Raw genomic sequence first — 19,034 nt, forward strand, 5'->3', positions numbered from 1 at the left:
TGAGATCATCATCCTCTAGCCACAAAAAAGGAAAAAAATTATAAAGATTATCTAATGTCTATTTAGGGGTGGCAATGTTCGATTGAGACTTCGAAATTAATGGGTTTAGATTGAAATTTCGCGGGTTTGGATCATAATTGGGTTGAACCCGATGAATTTGAAAAAAAAAACAGCTCGAATACAAGTCACCAACGGGGTTTGACCCGATGACTCGTTTATAAAGTTAAAAATATAAATATAAAAATATTTTATCTAACTAAAGTAAGTTATTCTTGTTTCCCTAAAGGCATTAACCACTTAATCATAAATGAATTTATTTAACTTGTGTGAAGTTGAAATTATTAAGTTTGGATAAATGATATATTACATTGTTTTCTATTTTTATAGTATTTTATTTTATATCTGATTTGGGATAAAACACTTTTATAGTGTTTTAATTTATTTCAGATTTGGTTTGGAATTGTTTTATCAAAAATTTTATTACTTTATTATGTAATTAATCTTGTGCGAAATTGGTTTTATTAGAAACTATAATGATAAATTAATAAATTGAAATTATATTTCAAGTCATTCATGTTTACCCGTCAACTCGAAATTTTCGAATTCGGATCAGATGTTCTGACCCGTTTTTGGGTTGACGAATTGTATTCGAGTCAACGAGTTTTTTATTGTATTCTAATTTCAATCCGATCTATGAATCCGTTTTTGAACCGATTGCCACCCCTACAGTCTATCGAATGAATGCACCGTTACTGGCTAGTTGCAGTTTTTAATGATTTGCCAAGGTATTATTATTAAGGGTTGGCAGGCTATTTTGGTCTTTATGGAACATGAAATGGTCATACAAGAATTAAGGAGCCCAATAATGTCTCTCACCTGCCTGCCTCAAGGCCGCCCGAAGATCTTCGTTTTGGCCGAGAATGGAATTTTCCTCTTTAAAGTTTAATCTATTATTCAGCGTCTCAAGACTTCCCGAATAACTGGTTCTGCACGAAAGAATCGAGGACGCGTGGACAGTTAGGTTCGGGAAATCTACAGCTTCGGATCCAAGCCTAACTCAGAGTCGATACATCAGTGGGCCCCACAATTTTGCCATTGTGAGACACGCCTCCCTATGCCGACGTTAGGCCCCTGACGTAACCTACTGCTCCTACGATATACTCCAATACCAACAACGCTACAGTACATCCACCACCTGCCACGTACCTCCAGACTCTTTCTGATATTTTATGCCAGTCCCTGAATTTCTGGGAATATTACAAGGTTGTCCTCTTTCTCTGACAATGATTGAGAATAACGAACAACTACTTTGATCTCCAAACACCCCCCCCCCACCAAAAACAAAAAATCCCAGTTAAGTACTTTAAATTTCTTTTGGAAACAATAATACTACATCATTTTTTTGTGATAATATATATAAAGATATATATAAAAAATAAAAAATGACTAGAAAGATATAAAGGAGAGTTAAAATCGTTTTGTGATGCAATCAATCATTTTGTTTCAAATTAGTGCAAATGCAGCAAAAAAAATTCTTGCTTTGCATACTGCGAAAGAAGGGTTTAGAGATTTTATGTTTTGTTTAGCTAAAATACAAAATTATACAAAGGTAATTGGTGTATAAAACGTTGCATTTAATTTTTTTTTTTTGCATATTATATACGTTGCATTTAATTTATGGTTGCTCTGAAAGACAACCTATATAGGGCTTGATTAATAATTCACTTGCATAATCAGAATTTAAATATGACTGGACACTAAGGTTTTGTTTGGATTGCATTTTTCTGAACTTTTTGTAGAAAAATTACTGTAGCAATTTGATATATATGAGATAAAAAGGTGATTGAAAAATGTGTCCACGAAAAACATAGTAATTTTTCTTTGAAAAGAGACAATCCAAACACACCCTAGTACCTCATCTCAGGCATTACAGTGGTAAACCTTTCATAAGCCTTTGTTTAGATATTAATACTAATAGTTTTTCATCTCTTTACCGGAAAATCTTTTGTGTCAAAAAAGAATTAAAGTCAAAAGTCATGTGAAATCTAGGCATAATAATAATAATTTTTCATTTCCTTAGTGGAAACTCCTATTTTTGTGTTAAAAAAGAATTAAAGTCGAAAGTGTGAACACTTACAACGTGGACGAAGACCGACCGGACCTACTTGACCTTGAGTTTACATTTTATTTTGTCACATCTCTCAAGTGGGCCAGTGGACCACTTACTTGCAACCCATGGGGCAACTTCGTAGTCCTTACCTAACACCAAGGCCCAAATCCAAACAATTACAGTGTAGTCAATGGAATTACCATCCTCTTCCTCGCCCTGTTCAATGTGAAAAAGAAAAAAAGAAAATGTAGCTTTGCCTTTTAATCAAGGAAGAGCACTTGATAATGTCATGTTAATTCACAATTGTTTGACTGTTGAATGTCAAAATTAAATAACTTGATGTGGTTAAATACTTACTTTTCTTACCATAAATAAACAAGCAAAGATGGTCTTGCTATGTATGATAACGATACGTACGATTTATGCATGACAAATTTGAAGTAAAGAGATTTGCTGTTTATCACAAGTCACAACTACACATATGGTTTAAGGCCATCTATTTCGACTTCACTGATAAAACTATCCAGTTCTCTGGGGAGTTCCCCTCTACTGCTAATGCCTATTTAACACAAACATAGGAGTTCGTGTAAGAGAGTTTTGAGGGAGACATAATAGTTTAAGTGCCAGTTAGCATTGATCTTCTTGGATGAAAAGGGGCATCTCTTTTCCCTGCAGCCAATGAAACTGGATCAGTGTTTTTTATTCCTGGGCATTGATTTATTCCTGCATAGTATCTCTCCGGCAAGAATGAAAATCCTTACTAGCTAGCCGAAGCAAGGGACTTTCTTCCTGGAGCATGCATAACGGACAAGGACTGATAAGACTATTCTTAGCCTGTTATTCAAGAATCTTTTCTCAGAATGGATGATGAGTGAATGGAAGTGAGATTGGATTCACGTATATAAGCTAGAACTACAGATTTGATCCCTTTCTCTTGGGGAATCTCGACTAGATGAGGAGGGAGATATAAAGGCAACGTTGACGCTGCAAAACGAAAAAGAAGAAATTGCATTGAGTAATGAACAAGGCAGTATGCTTTAATGACTTTTCAAGTCAAGGCTACTCCTTCCAGGAAATAAAGGTGAAACGAATCAGGAGCGATTGCGGGTTTTTTGCAGAAAGAGGAAGCTCGTCAACATTCAATCAACAACGTGGTGAATTTGACACTCTACATTCCACACACACGTAACTGACGATAGATTTTTATTTGTTGTTTCAAAACTCATAACTCGCTTTATTTGACTGTTGATAAAAGGTTTCTTCCACTTGATATGACCTTATCTTTATCTGATTGTTGTTTCGTTTGACTATCATGATTGAATACGTCACACATGTATAAAATTTACATTTCAAATTCAAATTAAAATTAGTTATCATATATTCAATTCAACGGTGATAGTATATATACTGACAGTGTACAGAAAATTAATTCTTAAAATAATATAGTAATAATTTTTATAATATGAAACAAAGAGGTGATTGGAAATTATGTTTATTATTCAAGCAAAATAATGTTTGAAATTTCTTTTGAATAGTGGTATCCAAACTAAAAGGCTTGTAGCATAAATTTTTTTTTTTGAGGGAGCTTATAGTGTACTATTGGTAATGGCTGGGCCAAAACCTTCTCCTAAGAATCTTTTTTAATTTTAGAAGCCCTGAAGACTGCTATATGGTTAAGATGTTGGGTCATTTTTCCAGCTAGAGGTTGTAATAGTAAAGACGGATTAGTGGGCCGATTGCAATTGAGCGGTTTTGCAAAGTTGTCGCTCTTTGCAATCAAGTCCCAAATGTATTTGTGTTTCCTCATTTGCCTATACAAATTAAAGAACTTTACCTGTTATATAACTACTAGTATTAACTATTGAAAAAATCTTTCCTATATTAGTGGTTTAAGCATAAACTTGTAAGGGTTGATCCTCCAAAGAGGAAAGGTTATACCACATCCACCAAAAAAAAGAACAAAGAAGAAAAGGGTTGAGGAAAGTTTGATGAAGCGTCGTTTCATTAGTCCCCTTCAGCTCTTAAAAAAAAAAGCCTCATTTTCAAAACAAAAACAAATAAATACCAAAAAACACATATTTTGATAGTTGAAAGTTTTAACCGTATCAAGGTCTTGAGCTACATATGACTTTATTCAAAATAGTTGAAGACTCATAAGAAAGGACAGAGGGCAAATAGTGAAGTATGAAGCATGATCTTGTACTATTATTATCCTATTGGATTTAAACCCATGGGAATTAAGAAATATAGACCATGGCCATATTAATTTATTATGCTTACCAAAATATTCTCATCGGCCAGCGCATTTTATTTCTGAAAAAAACAAAATCACGTCCATCCATCTCGAGAATTTTACAAATTAAACTGAGGTCCAATATTCATATTTGGAAAAAAAAAAGTTTCTAAAATAATCCACTAGCCAGCTAAGCTAGTACCAGACTGCTAGTAGTACCAAACAAAACTCGAACCTAGGATCAACGGACTCAAAAACATTTCCACAGTGTCGACGACGAATAAAAAACTGGAATCAGCAATCACAGTCAAAGATATAAAGTCAAAACGGGGCGAATCAAGTGCGACTGAGCAGTCTGGAACATCCGAAAAAATGCTGTGTGGAGGTGTAAGAGCAGCAGTTTACGGTCGCACAAGCATCTTATCATTTCCTCCTCCCCGCTCTTCTTCTTCTCCGCTCAAATCCTTCTACTTTCCCGCCACTACCCACCTCTACGCCGCTCAATCACAACCGTCCATCAAAATGTCCGCCAGCAATCCACCTGAGTTCATCGAGCATATCGTCCTCTTCAAAGTCAAACCAGATATTGACCCTTCCAAAGCAACCGCCATGCTCAACAACCTCAGTAGTCTCACCTCACTCGATTCCGTCCTCCACCTCACCGCCGGCCCGCTCCTCCGGTCCCAATCCTCCTCTCTCACCTTCACTCACATGCTCCACTCTCGCTACGCCTCCAAATCCGACCTCGATGCTTACTCCGCACACCCCGACCACGTCGCCGTCGTCACCAATTACGTCAAGCCTATCATCGATGACAATATGGCTGTCGATTGGGTCGCCAGTGGCGCCGGCGCCGTTAAAATTCCTCCCGGTTCGGCTATGAGGGTCACATTTTTGAAATTGAAGGAGGGCTCAGGGGAGGATGAGAGAAATGAGGTTTTGGCGGTGATTGGAGGAATCAAAGAGAAGTTTCCGGGGATTGAGCAGTTGAGTTTCGGGGAGAACTTTTCTCCCGGGAGAGCGAAAGGGTTTTCGATCGCCTCTATTGCGGTTTTCAAGGGGGTCAATGAATTGGAGGGATTGGATGCGGAATCGGAGGCGGCCAATAAGCAGAAGGATTTGGTTAGGGATAAGGTAGATGGTGTGGTGGTGCTGGATTACGTGGTTCCTTCGTCGCAGACGGCTAGCCTCTGAAGAAGGGTACAATTCTCTGTTCATTCAATTGTCCAGTTTCGCCAAGCATATTTTTATTGGCCATTTCTCTTTTATGCTTTACTGGACTGCATGAATGTTCAATGTCATTGTTGTTGTTGTTGTTTAGGGTGATATTAGACTTTGAAACTAGAATGGTGCTAATAAATAATGATGAGAAGAAGATGAAGTGTTGAGTTTTTCATATTTTCTGATATGTTACTTTTGCTTTCAAGTTACTAGTTCTATTTTGCATTTTTTTTTTTTTTTAAAAAGGAGATCTGTTCTTATTATTACTTGTTTAAGAGTATTTTTCTTTGGTAATTTTTACTAGTTAATCCCATACAAACACAAAAAGGGGTGTCATTCTTGATTGGAAAGAGAGTTCTAACATCCTCCATGAATCACCATTTTGCAACACAACAGTCTTTCTGGGCCTGATTGAAAGATTTCAAACAGAAGACTTTCAGGCACGAGTATACAACAACGATAGCAATTTTGCAATTTTTTTGTGTCTTGAGCCCTATCAGCCTCCTCTCCTCAGTTCGATTTCTGTCATGCAAGTCTACCGCTTGATCACGAAAAATTGTTTGTTTTAAGTGTGAAGTGATGCTGTGCAACCAATGACAGCACAACTGACAAATTTGAAAGGGGTGGTTTGGTTCAGTTTCACTCTCAACTAGTGCGTGCCTTGCTCTGTAGTAGTAGTAGTAGTAGAAGCATCCAGTAGAACTGGAACTACTTTTGAAGTTGGTCATTTCATCTTGTGCAAGGATGATGATGATGATGAAAAGAAGAAATTAATACATACGGTTCAGTCTGTTCTCTCACAGGCCACAATGACTGAAGATGACCACATTAAACAAAGAAAACTGCGATGGATACACTTTCAAGTCATTTCCAAGTGCCAATGCCATCCTTAGCCACCTTCCCTCGCCCTGCCCTTTTATTGCTTGCCAAGTGATGTCCATCCTGTGCTTTTCTTCAAGTCCAGCCAGGAAAATGTCAAGCCTAAAAGATTTTAAGATTTTGTCATTTTGGCTGGTGATTGTCAATCTCTTCCCTAAAGTACGACCAACAGGTGTGTGGCACTGGTACATGCTACATTGTTCCTTTTTGCGGAACCACATTTTAACTGTGCAGATGATATATCCAATTTGCCTTAGTAACAGGTCTGCCTTTCTAAATTTGGTTTCAGTTTAGTGATCGTGTGAGTGAAATTCAATCACACAACTAAACCATAATACAGTCTTTCATTCATTATTGACCACTCGATATATCTATGAGCTATCAACAAGTAGGAGACCAAATCTGCTGAAGAATTATCCCAAAAAAAAAAAAGGAAAGGAAAAATCAAAACGCAGTTTTAAAGAACTTTCAACTTTAGCCTAACCCAAAATTCTGAACGTCTAGGGGGCGGCTGATGGAATGGAAGCAAATTTTGATTTTTCAGTTTTTTTTTTGAGATTTGACTTTTCTGGGATTTGCTAGTAATTGCTTGCTTTTCACGTAAAAGCAAAATTCTTCGATCCATGACTTTTCTTTCATCATCTATAACATGAACTAATAAAATTTACACTAGCATTCTTAGATGCATGCCAAGCATATAAAAAGTAAAATTTAAATTCGAATTGAGAAAGGGATACAAGTATGTAGCGTTTCACTTAGCTTATTTGGACCCTCCCGCAAGATCATTAAGCAGTCAAATAATGAAGATGCGAAAGGTAGTGGTAGTTTAGTTTGACAAGGAGGAAGAAAATTCTTGGAAGCGCTCGATCAATAGCAACTATCGTTGATTAATTTTCAAACCGATGTTTCAGAAAGGCACCAATATAAATATCTAATTGGAGAAACCATAAAGCATTCAACAGAACCAAGAACCCGGTAGCTGAAAATTTTTAACCCAATGGAAGATTTGAAAATCCCCTCCCTAAAAGTTGCTTCTCTACTCCTGGCGAGCTACTTCTTTCTGAAAGTTTTTTACTCCATTTGGTGGAAGCCAAAATGGTTTGAAAGGCACTTAAAACAGCAAGGAATTAAAGGCCACCCCTACAAACTTCTGATTGGCGACATGAAAGACTTCATGAATCAAATTACTGAAGCATGGTCGAAACCAATGAGCCTCTCTCATCAGATTGCACCACGCGTCGATCCCTTCACTCACAACACACTTCAAAAATATGGTAGGTTACAACTTACAATGGAAATGCATCGTTACAAATTGCAGTTTCCTAAGAAGCGTTTCGCATGCATGCAGGGAAGATATCACTGTGTTGGGCAGGGACAACTCCAAGGTTGAACATTACGGATCCAGAGATAATAAAAGAAGTGCTAGCTAATAAGCAGGGTCACATTGGTATAACACCGTTTGCGTTGGACCCTCTTGTGCTCACTCTTACAGAAGGATTGACACTTCTAGAGGGTGAAATATGGGCTACTCACAGGAAGATAATGACTCCGGCATTCAAATTGGAGAAACTAAAGGTAATTTTCAAGCCCTTATCTCCAGATATCATTTTTAAGATGGTACTAAGAAGCCTGGGATGTATGATTTAACAGTATGGATTCTCAAATTAATGTTGTGTCAAAATAGGGAATGATATCAATATTTGCAGAGAGTTGTGTCTTGCTGGTAGAAAAATGGAAGAAATCAATTGCTCTTGGTGGAACCAGCGAAATAGATGTCTGGCCTGACTTTCAGGAGCTGACTGGAGATATTATTTCTCGGACAGCATTTGGAAGCAACTTCAATGAAGGAAATCAAATACTAAAGCTTCAGATAGAGCTGCAAAGTTTGGTTGCTGAAGCCTTGCAAAGCTCGTCCATACCTGGCCTTAGGTACATTACCGTTCACATATGAGCTTGGTCTTTTTCAGTCACTGTCGTTAGGCATTGCAAATATACCTAATGGCCTCATTATGAGACAATTCTAAATTGTATGATATCCTTACCATACTAATGAACAGATTCATTCCAACCAAAAAGAGCCAGAGAAGAAAAAGTTTGGACAAGAACATTACTTCAATGCTCAGGACTTTGATTGAGAGAAAGAGAACCCTGATGAGAACTGGACAAACAAATTCAGATGATCTACTTGGCCTACTCTTGCAGTCTAATGATGAAAACAGCCTGCAATCTAGTCCACATAACAAAAATGGTAACAAGATGACCATCAAAGAAATAATAGAGGAATGCAAGCAGTTCTACATAGCCGGTCGAGAGACATCCTCAAGCTTGTTAACATGGACGATGGTCATCCTGGCAATGCACCCAGACTGGCAAGAGAAGGCAAGGGAAGAAGTTCTGACAGTGTGTGGGAAAGAGCATCCTGATGCTAAAACTATAAGCCAACTTAAATCCGTGAGTACTGCTCTTTACTTCTTTCAGACATAGTAGCTAACTTTTATAGAAGTTCCAGTTCATTTAATACTGAAAAATCACTAAGGTACTTTAAAACTACGTGTTCCTTAAACATCCATTGGAATGATTGTAGTAAATCGCTAAGATATTTGTAAATACTTTTTGTTGAACATCCTCTGAGCTGATCATAACTCAGTTATAGGAACCAGAGTTAACTTCCAAAATGGCCTTCATGCAACACTTGGATGAAGGTCATATTGTAAAACTCATCAAAGAAAAGCAGTGGTAATTGACAAAGAAAGGTTTTTAACGTGGTTCTTTTTTCAAACGCCAACTAGAGCAAAATATTCAAATGGAAGTAATACCAAGACCATGCTTTCAATTCCTTTTAATAGAAAATGCTTCATGTTCAATCCATTCCCCGTAGTTCTTTTTCTTTCCTTACTTCTTCCTACGCCTAGGAAGTGGAGACATGAACTGTGTTTATTTGAGTTGTGGAAATTTTTACTCAGGCTTAAATTAAATATTTACTGATCGACCTGTTTTCATTAGTTAAATAGTATTAGCTTATGACATTTGGTGCTAATGATTGGGAATATTTACAGGTAACCATGATTCTTCATGAAGTCCTCAGATTATATCCGCCAACTATCGCTCTGTATAAACATACATACCAAGAAACAAAGATAGGAAATCTCTCTCTTCCAGCAGGGGTAGATCTTACGCTGCCCTTATTACTCACCCATCGTGATCCTGAGCTATGGGGCAGTGATGCAGAGGAATTTAAACCTGAAAGGTTCTCTGGAGGATTATCAAAGGCTTCGAAAAATCAACTAGCATTCTTCCCTTTTGGGTGGGGTCCCAAAACTTGCATTGGCCAACATTTTGCACTGATGGAAGCAAAGGTAGCATTATCCATCATACTACAAAATTTCTCATTCGAGCTCTCGCCATCCTACGCTCATGCCCCCAATACTGTCATGGCTCTTCAACCCCAACATGGAGCTCCCATCATATTAAAGGAAGTTTAGATCGCGACTCAGGACACTGAAGCCCTAAGATGTTCTCAAAGACCTACTAAAAAAGTAAGAAATGTCATGCCGTGATTTATGTCACCGGAGAAATATTTCTCAACAAAACCGTTTACTGATTTTTTTTATGATCAGAATTTCTGGGCACGCAGAATCTCGTGATTCTGACAATTTGTGATTATTCATTTCCTTGTGTAAAAGTAATTCTGAAATTTGTTTGTTTGTTTGTTTTACATCATGAATGGATGTTCTGACCCCAACAAAAATCCATTTTAAAGGATGAAATAAATTGCTCTGCAAAAGAACATGGCTTAACAAGTGGACATACTACAAGTCAGCCATTCCATCTAACATCGAGTCCACATCTGGGGTTATGATGACACGCTTATCGAGCTCCCCCAAAGTACAACAATGCTTTTCTTCATCGTTAATGGCAATAACATCTTGTGCAAATACACAATCCAAACCTACCGAAACCTGCATAAATCATCAAAATATCATACATATTATAATTGTTTCTTCTCTGAGTATGTTGTTTACAGCAGCAAAACCAATTCCAGTTCTTAACATAAAAGAAATAACATTTTTCCTTTTCTTTTTCTTGCCTCGGAGAGGTTAAGGACGATGACAGAGCATTTTTATGAGTTACATACATAAATTCCATGTTATATCCATGAAACATGCCTACTTACATCATAAAGGTTGTCACCAAGCTTCAGCTTGACAGCACCACTCCTGTAAACTAAAATTTTACCCATAAATCCTGCTGGCAACTCATCCAAACTACAGGACTTCTGCAAAAGTTCTCCACTCTTTGTTGGTTTAGAAGTATCTGCCATCTCACTGCCAGCCGTATTAGGTAATTGCTTTACCATAGGCATGCTTGCAGGTAATTGAAGAAACAACATAGTTTCCTTTCCTTCCTGCAAAGTACTCCATTTTCATTATGCCCATCATTCTAATAATAGTAACAATGTAACTTTTGTATAGCATTACCAACCGTTAGACCAAGCTCTACAGCAGCATTTGTGGAGCATTCATCATAGTTCAAGCTTTCTGAGGCCTCGTCAAATTCCTCTTGATCAAGATGTTCTGCATGTCAGAGGAGCAAGATAATGTATAAAAGTACCTAGGAAGGTTGGTAACTTCCCCATTTATAGAAGAGGAAGAAAGCACACAAGTCCACCTCAGTGCTCATGAGATGTTATCATTACCCAAACAACAGCAGACCAAAAGCTTAGTGAGCAGAGTGGTCCATGCTCGTACAATTTTAAGAAATTTTCTGACTAGGTTAAAGCACTCTCATTAGGTTACTCCTTGAAAGTCGAAAGGCATTTTATCCAAAATGATTACCTGGATCCCCCGAGTATGGTCTCCTTAAAGGAAGTGTTACAGGATAATTGGTATAATAATCCTATAATAACACAAGCAGAAGAAGGCAACTCAAGAAAAGAGTATGATAGACAATATCAAAACGTCAGTCTTAGAACTTGAATGATAAAGAAACTGCATCAGCTGCCACCTACCCATGGTTCTTTGTATTCTTTCTCCACTCTACGCATAGCACCTCCAGCTGCAGAAATGCAGATTAAAGTGAAATGCAGCACCAAGCATCATTATAGCAGCATATTCACACTTTAGAAAAGCACTTGCCATTAGGATATGAACTATGATGTGTGCTTACACCCTTGGGAGCACCATATGACCTCATTGAAGGTGATGAGCCTCCATAGCCAAATGCCACATGTGCCGGTCCAGCTTCAAAAAGGAAGAAAGGATTTAAGCAATGTTGGTTCAAGAGCTTAAACATATATAATCTCTTGACAGAGGATGCAGCAATACAGAAATAGTCAATCTATGCAAGTATGCAATCAGTTTGAACTTCAAACCAGAACCAACGTGGTGATAGCAGAGTAGTCGTGAGAGAGGATGTTTAACATTTTCTTGATTAATTGTACTACGGTCAGCTTTGTACTAGTGCTTTTCAAATGCAAGGGACACAAGAAAGTGCTAAAGAAACTTAATTGAGGCAAACAACCTTTCAACACGTTTCTTCGCACAATTCCAACTCATAAAATAATACTACAAGGATAGTACGAATATCATGCATCCAGTAAATTATGCTACATTACATAAATATCCTGCAAATCAATGACATGAAATAAATAATGAAAGCCAAGAAAAAACAAAATCAATAGAAACAAATGAAAGGAGCAGCTTTTCCATTTGGGATTTCAAATAAAAAACATATTCCGGATTACAAACGTCTCACTTCTACACTTCGAAAATGCTAAAAGAACAGCTTACGTACCTTTCCTTTCAAATTTAGGCTTTGCGTTGACAGAAGATTCCTACATATAACGAAGCAATCATCTTTCATAAAACAGAGCACTAACAATGATGATTTAACCAACAAAACTTCCTAACCATGAAGAATCAAACAACTGTGATGGGAGAGCACAAATACATTAAGCCGGCGTAATAGTTCCTCAGCCTGAGCAGCATCAACGGCATCTTCAACCTTCTCACTGAAACGATCAACAACATTTTGATACACAGTAATGCGAAAAAAAGTCGCAACCAGCACGAATTTGTAATATTCAATCCAAACACAGTATCTTGCTTTATGATAAAAAGACCGAGTTTTTACACTTTGGTGACGACAGTCTTTTGGTCTCTGCGTGGAGGAACTTTTGGTGCAAACCTCACCTACATTAAATTCCAAACCAATCTTTTTTAAATCAAGACCCGCGTTGGAAATCATCCAAACTTGGGATTATTTAGAATCTTAAGAAAGGCTACTTATATACCTTCCTAGGTGCATTGGTGGTCGTGGTTGCTAAAGACTCTGGATCCATGACAAAATCAATAATCAGATGATCAAAAAAGTTAGGAGCAGTCACGTTATTGTTGGTGAACTCTTTATGTACTGCGGAGTTGAATGTAGTTTGGGATACACGGCAAGCTGAAACTAAAAGTGCGGTTGTGGAGGCTGAGAAAAAGGAGAACGTGGAGGTTTTAGGCGTCCTGCAAAAAATAGTGTGAATACTGGAGGATGGTCAGTCACGGAGGCTTAGGGCCTTAGGATTTTAGGCCCAAAATGCTTTATCAAGATCAATGCAACTAAAATATGAATTTCAAGTGTTTTATATAAGGCTTAGGGCCTTAGGATTTTAGGCCCAAAAAGCCTATCAAGATTAATGCAATTAAAATGTAAATAAGTTTTTTATAGGGAAAATCGTCCAAAACATCCCTCACATTTTGTAAAATGACTTTTTTCGTCCCTTACTTTTAAAAGTGTAATTTTATGTCTCTTACATATTCACATCGGTCAAATTTAGTCCCTAGCTAGGTTTCCGATCATTTTTTTTGCCGAATTCCATCACGTGCAAGGCACATGATCATTTTTGAGGGGTAAATTTGTCAAATTATATTTTGCATAATCTAATTTATTGTCCATCACATTTCATAAAATAAATTTTTTCGTCCCTTACATTTTATAAAATGATTTTTTTCATCCCTCATATTTCATAATATGGATTTCTCCATCCCTCACATAAGGCTTAGGGCCTTAGGATTTTAGGCCCAAAATGCTTATCAAGATTAATGCAATTAAAATGTGAATAAGTTTTTTATATGTACAAAAAATTATTACACTAGTAGGTTTAGATCATATACATTCAAATCATGTACATTTTACATTAAAAAAAAAATTACTATACTATCATAATGTAAAAAATTAGCTCTTAAAGTATGCCAGCACAATTTTGTTGATGATTATCTTTAACGAAATGAACTTAGTGAGCTAAAAAGAAAGAATTAAAAAAAAAACAAGAATGGAGCTCGTGGGGTGGCAATATTTTGTTATCCTCCTAATTCAATATGTTATCTACAAGTGTTAATTTAACTTTTCAACCGCGCTGTGATCATTATTTGACATTCACAAACTAATAAGTTTAACTTGAAACTCTGTGATGGAAATCTTGGTGTGGACCATTATCAAGCCTTCTCTTCTTGAAAGAAGATATGATATAACGTGCCATGGGAGAAGAGATCGGTCATTCATATTTTCATTGTTTTAACTCTCAGACTCTTTAACATAGGCTCTTTTCATAAATCTAACATTTTTTTCATGGTTTTAACTCTCAGACTTTTAACATAGATATGTTGAAAGCTTTCTCACATTTACTGGTGCTCTTAACTCGTAGAGTTCGCAGTCAAATGGCGCATATTTCGGAGTCAAAACGAGCTTTTCACTTGTTTGGTCTCGTTCAGCTATGACAATTCTGTTTTTGGTAGAAAGCTATTTTACCTGGATACCAACCACAAAGTTCTTGGAACTTGAGAGAGGATAAGTCACTTCATTTCTTCGGGATTTAGCAAAGATCAGACGGTTTGAAGGTATGATTCTTGATCTAGCTTGTTTTACCCCTTTCCCGGTGGAAAGTAAGACGCAAGAGCTCCCAGCTACATGTAGCAAGGCAAGATGGAAGCGTGAGTTTCGAGTGGCCTGCAGATCCAGCCTTTATTGAAAGTTGGAGAAAGAAGGCGTGATAACTCATGGAACAAACTCAAGGTCATTTGGGAGTGGGCCGTTTTGAAGTACACCGTGATTATGATGTTGCCAACCACTGGATTTCAGCTTTTCTGTATGATAAATTAATTAAATATCAGAAAAGAAAAGACGTGATATCAAGGGAGCACTAGAGAACTGCCAGATAAAGATGCCTATTAGTATTAAACTCGTATCCAAAGTCTCTAATTTCTAGCTGCTTGTGCCGATTGAGCCGTGGCTATCATTTGAGCCATAATACTAGCATATTGTGCTGCCGTGTGTTGTGAACTGTATTCATCTGACAGGCCATATTCTGCAAAGTTGGGCTCAATATGCACAAAATGACCCGGCAAGGATCTTTTTGAGAGAGCTTCCTGCCATATATCAAAGAACTCGCCCATGATTTGGTGTGATTTTTCCCATGATGAAATAGGTAAATACTCCATCTGCCAAAAATTTTTTTTTAAAAAAAAAAGGAAAAAGAGAAAGAAAAAGAAAGAAAGAGGGTCATGGTTACCAACATATCTGTCATATCAAATTCATTGCTGATACACAAACCGCATCGTATAAGATGCAGTAAACATGAAGTTCTGAAGCATTTAGGACAGATAAGATATTCACCACAAAAAACAAAGATATTCATAGCATATGAACTACGAAATGCTAGCAAAAGACACAGAAAATTTATTAGTACAGAAGCTAAAAGTTGGCTTCTTTTCAACAGTAAAAAAATTTTGACCACTTTTCAATTTCTAAAAGGCACTGCTTTGTTTCGGACAAAACTTACGAGACCTATGATGTAGATACTGAAATATCATTTCATAGTAATTAAGCATTCATCAATAATTTCTTGTGTTGTTTTTAATTTTCTTACTTATGATGCTTATAATTGTTTTGAGTCCTAACTGTATGGTCCAACTCAGATCAGTGACATCCAACATTTTGCTCGTTGCACTCTGCAAATTAAGATAACTACTAGGCTCTGATGCATCCCTCTCTCATGCGCTCTAACTTTGTTTTTGTGGCTTCTATTCTAGCTGAGCTATGCATTCATAGGTTGGTTATTGACCAGTGCAAGAAAGATGCAAGTCAATGTCTAGATTTTACTAAGTGAAAAGTCACAGGGTCAAGAGCTTCCTAATGTTTTTATTGTTAATTACTCAGAAGACTAGCAGTTCTTAATTTTATTGTGATAACTAGTAATTCGTTCATCTTGTCTACTTTTTAGATGATTGAATTCTGGTGAACCACAATTCCTAATTTCAAGTTCTCAATTATTAATCAAAAGATCAAAAGTAGAGCAAAGAGTTACGCCATAACAATTTCAGAATTATTGATCATTGTGGAACTCAACCCACAAGAATCATCAGCAAAATCAAAATCTTTGAGTTAACTCTCTTCAGAGCGAAGATTTCACACTTATTTCTCAAAAAAAAGGAAAAATCCATGACAAATCCCCCAACCCCCAAAGTCCAAACAGAAGGAAAATATTAACTGGCAAAACCAAGCATTGTGGGTCAAAGAACAGAAACTTAAGGAGAACATCAACAACTTATCACTTTAGACGACTTTAAACTTCGATCAAAAGTGACAAACAGCAAGATTGTTGTACAGTAAAGTTCATTAGCTCTATAACAACCATACTTGCAATTCTAAGTAGACCTAATTACCTCCATAACAATTCCCCTCAAACTTTCAGAGTGGATTGGAACAACTTTCCCCACACGTAACTGGAAGTCTCCTAGTTGATACTGAAAGCCCTGCATTTATTACAGTCAATTGTTTAGTGGTAAGTATACAAGACAAATATGTATGCAATGTGCTCGACAAGATTGGAGGCATTTTCAACTGCAAGCTCAGCTCCTTATACTGTCAATGGTTCAATCTAACTAGTTAATCATTCAAAGCAACCTCCTTTACTGAGCACACACAATTGCACAGCTTTAGTTGGCCTAGAAAATGGCGATGATAGAAAAAATGGAATCAAGCTTCAAAATTGTAATGCTGGAGGAGCTTTCTAATGGGGCGGACAAAAATAATTTTGCTCTGTAACCTAATACATATTTGCATGAAGATCAGTCAGATACAAGAAAAGACCATTCAAGTTCTTGAACTATCACGTATTTTTGTTGCATTCTTTTTAACCATTCTGCAGTTAAACTTTGCTTCAACCATTTGCCTATCCCTCTCCCCCTTCTCCATTCACCCCACCCCCCCCCCCCCCTTTCCAAAGTCATGTAGTGAATATGGTCTATCAAGACACAAAATTTAAGAGCAGATAAAATAGTGAAATGAATATCTTAAAGTTGACAGACCTCAAAATTAAGCGCTACCCTTGTTTTGTATGACTGCAGTTTTTCCATAATTGTCTGAATTGTAGAATCTGCCTCAACAATCAACCGCTGCCCTCTTATCACAAGGTAATACTTATTGGGCTGCTCTTGGAGTGAAATCCCCAAAAAATCACGAGGAAATTCCGTCGCATTCGCTTGTTCTACCATATATGAACCCACGAAAATATCAGAAATCTCAAATCCCAACCCAATAAAAATAAAAGAGATAATCGAATCCGCAGCTCTATTTATAACGTCACCAACGCGAAATAGGAAATACAACAAAGAGAAAGCCCTTAAGAAAATTACCTCTAACCATGGGTTTATAAAAGCTGAGAGTAGCTTTCCACCTTCCTTCCTTGACCCCGTTAATGCCCTCCACACACTGAGACACTTCTGTGAGAATTTGGGTGTTCACTGTTGTGCCTGGATTAGGCTGCCAGTGCAAAACCCTAGAAAACAGCCAAAACAAAAAATAATCAAACATTCAGTTTGATCTGCAAAAGCTCAGTCATGGTATATAATCTTTTGTGCACTACAACAACATCCAGTGAGTTACCAATTTAAAACAGGGAAGAATGCTAGTTCATACATGGGATTTTTGCTTACCATTTGATGGGCATGGCGGAATCAGTATCTGTTGCCTGAAAGAATTTGATCCGTTGGAATAATTTCTTGGGCTTGTTTTGCACTTTCTTCCACCGAGTTTAGTGAGAACAAAATTACATCGGGGCTATGGCGGGTGGAAAAATGTTGAGCGGACAACCCGAGCCAACTCAAATACTAGGCTTTGCCTTTTAAGGGTCTGTTTGATAACATAAAAAAGTGTTGAATCTAAATTTTTTCATACATTCAGATATTTTGAGTGTTTGATAAATAAAAATCTATTTGCTGAACTTATTAAGCAATACTGAACTTATGTGTATTTTTTTCAGTACAAGAATTCTAACTGAATGCTTAATTCTGATAAGAATCAATAGAATTACTTCAACTACCTTATCTTGTCTATCAAATCTACCCTTGTTTGTTAATTATGTTCAAAATTCTTATCTAATTAAACAACCTAATATTCTCTATCTAACGATTTGTTAGTTTCTCTTTTCTCCTTTTTTAATGACTTTCACATCTTCTCCATACTCCTCATATAATATATTTCATCTTTTATATTAATTTGATTTAAAAATAAATATTGTCATTTTCATACCTAACAATTTTAAACTAATTAAATCATAGATTCTATTTCTTTTTTGAATGAAAGGATATAAGGACAAAATTGTCAAATTAAACTTATTAAGCATTCAGCTATAAATATTTATCAACAGTATAAATAGATTTAGCATTAAAATTCAGACATTCATATATTTTTTTCAGTACTTAAAATTCAGCAAATTAATTATTTCAGTATTCAGACTGCAGAATTCGGATTCAGTTTTATCAAACGGAATCTAACTAGTATTGAGTTCGAACTCGACCTTAGATTAGCTCGATTGGAGTTCTGCTGATTTGTTGAAGGTTCTGTAGAGTTGGCACTATCGGGTATGTCCTAAATTCGAGTTTCACTAACCGTCAATTTATTTTCATTCTCATTGAAATGTGAGTTAATAGTTATTTATCCTATTATCTGTAGTAGTGTTGAGTTATCATGCATGTATTATTGTATTGATTCTATCATGTGAGTTATTTGGAATTATTATTATAATTAAAAAAGAGAAATATTATTTGCACCCCTTTTTCTGTTATTTGTATTATCGCTATTCATCTTATCATATATAATTTAATAAATAAAAAGTATAATTAAAATGATAGTGAAAATGTGATTAACAAAAATCGAGGCGTAAATATCATTTCTCTTCAAAAAAATAGATATACATGTCGATTTGAGTGTGAATATATGCACACATTGACGGATTTGAGTTCCAAGTATGAGTGGCAACCAAATCTCTTAAAACTCAATCTACAAATGAATTGTTCATAAGCCATTTTAAATTGATTGCAATTCCAACGACATTATTAAGGAAGTAATGAACCACAAAAATTAGTATAATAATTATCTAATGAACATGAATCAATGTAAAATTATATCATTCCAGTCACTGATTATGAAAATATAAAATTTATTATTGAATTATCTAGAGTTTGCTGATTGAAGTTTTGACAAGATAAAAGACAAAAACAAACAAGTAATAAAATGATTAAAATCTATGGACACACCAGTGCATGA

General features: G+C 36.3%; 4 protein-coding genes across 8 annotated transcripts; 2 read left to right on the plus strand and 2 right to left on the minus strand.

Annotated features, from left to right (window-relative positions):
* Positions 1 to 4,648: 4,648 nt before the first annotated feature.
* LOC113694563 (stress-response A/B barrel domain-containing protein UP3-like) lies at positions 4,649 to 5,739 on the plus strand. Its single transcript, XM_072055091.1, has one exon. The coding sequence runs from the start codon at positions 4,716 to 4,718 to the stop codon at positions 5,535 to 5,537; it is 822 nt and encodes a 273-aa protein (XP_071911192.1). The 5' UTR covers positions 4,649 to 4,715; the 3' UTR covers positions 5,538 to 5,739.
* Positions 5,409 to 10,147, plus strand: LOC113694562 (cytochrome P450 72A397-like). Its single transcript, XM_027213399.2, has 6 exons — positions 5,409 to 5,543; positions 7,534 to 7,717; positions 7,792 to 8,018; positions 8,128 to 8,372; positions 8,501 to 8,894; positions 9,500 to 10,147. The coding sequence occupies exons 2-6, from the start codon at positions 7,606 to 7,608 to the stop codon at positions 9,923 to 9,925; spliced, it is 1,404 nt and encodes a 467-aa protein (XP_027069200.2). The 5' UTR covers positions 5,409 to 5,543; positions 7,534 to 7,605; the 3' UTR covers positions 9,926 to 10,147.
* LOC113694564 (uncharacterized) lies at positions 10,088 to 14,376 on the minus strand. Of its 5 annotated transcripts, none has more exons than XM_072055086.1 (11): positions 14,238 to 14,376; positions 12,736 to 12,952; positions 12,576 to 12,634; positions 12,393 to 12,453; positions 12,237 to 12,276; positions 11,579 to 11,683; positions 11,452 to 11,498; positions 11,279 to 11,339; positions 10,926 to 11,017; positions 10,618 to 10,848; positions 10,088 to 10,402 (listed from the first exon to the last, which is right to left on the minus strand). In XM_072055086.1, exons 2-11 carry the CDS (start codon positions 12,781 to 12,783, stop codon positions 10,253 to 10,255), a joined length of 894 nt encoding a protein of 297 aa, XP_071911187.1. In that variant the 5' UTR covers positions 12,784 to 12,952; positions 14,238 to 14,376; the 3' UTR covers positions 10,088 to 10,252. The 5 variants fall into 5 exon arrangements, with proteins under 5 accessions (XP_071911187.1, XP_071911188.1, XP_071911189.1 ...); XM_072055087.1 differs by having other exon boundaries at positions 12,736 to 12,973; positions 14,238 to 14,363; XM_072055088.1 differs by lacking the exon at positions 12,237 to 12,276 and having other exon boundaries at positions 12,353 to 12,453.
* Positions 14,377 to 14,538: 162 nt separating this feature from the next.
* Positions 14,539 to 17,593, minus strand: LOC113696322 (mediator of RNA polymerase II transcription subunit 20a-like). Its single transcript, XM_072055092.1, has 5 exons — positions 17,423 to 17,593; positions 17,123 to 17,265; positions 16,796 to 16,974; positions 16,151 to 16,240; positions 14,539 to 14,926 (listed from the first exon to the last, which is right to left on the minus strand). Exons 1-5 carry the CDS (start codon positions 17,434 to 17,436, stop codon positions 14,684 to 14,686), a joined length of 669 nt encoding a protein of 222 aa, XP_071911193.1. The 5' UTR covers positions 17,437 to 17,593; the 3' UTR covers positions 14,539 to 14,683.
* Positions 17,594 to 19,034: the final 1,441 nt, after the last annotated feature.

The sequence above is a fragment of the Coffea arabica genome, chromosome 6e (genome assembly GCF_036785885.1).
Source record: "Coffea arabica cultivar ET-39 chromosome 6e, Coffea Arabica ET-39 HiFi, whole genome shotgun sequence".
Lineage (NCBI taxonomy): Eukaryota > Viridiplantae > Streptophyta > Magnoliopsida > Gentianales > Rubiaceae > Coffea > Coffea arabica.

Coding starts and splice junctions, on each gene's coding strand:
- LOC113694563 (XM_072055091.1), top strand. CDS start 4,716: ATGCTGTGTGGAGGTGTAAGAGCAGCAGTTTACGGTCGCACAAGCATC.
- LOC113694562 (XM_027213399.2), top strand. CDS start 7,606: ATGAAAGACTTCATGAATCAAATTACTGAAGCATGGTCGAAACCAATG. Junction 7,718..7,791: donor CAACACACTTCAAAAATATG/GTAGGTTACAAC, acceptor GCATGCATGCAG/GGAAGATATCACTGTGTTGG. Junction 8,895..9,499: donor CTATAAGCCAACTTAAATCC/GTGAGTACTGCT, acceptor GAATATTTACAG/GTAACCATGATTCTTCATGA.
- LOC113694564 (XM_072055086.1), bottom strand. CDS start 12,783: ATGGATCCAGAGTCTTTAGCAACCACGACCACCAATGCACCTAGGAAG. Junction 12,635..12,735: donor CCACCAATGCACCTAGGAAG/GTATATAAGTAG, acceptor AATTTAATGTAG/GTGAGGTTTGCACCAAAAGT. Junction 11,340..11,451: donor AAGAATACAAAGAACCATGG/GTAGGTGGCAGC, acceptor GTGTTATTATAG/GATTATTATACCAATTATCC.
- LOC113696322 (XM_072055092.1), bottom strand. Junction 16,975..17,122: donor TTATAAACCCATGGTTAGAG/GTAATTTTCTTA, acceptor CATATATGGTAG/AACAAGCGAATGCGACGGAA. Junction 14,927..16,150: donor TGAGGGGAATTGTTATGGAG/GTAATTAGGTCT, acceptor AATTTTTGGCAG/ATGGAGTATTTACCTATTTC.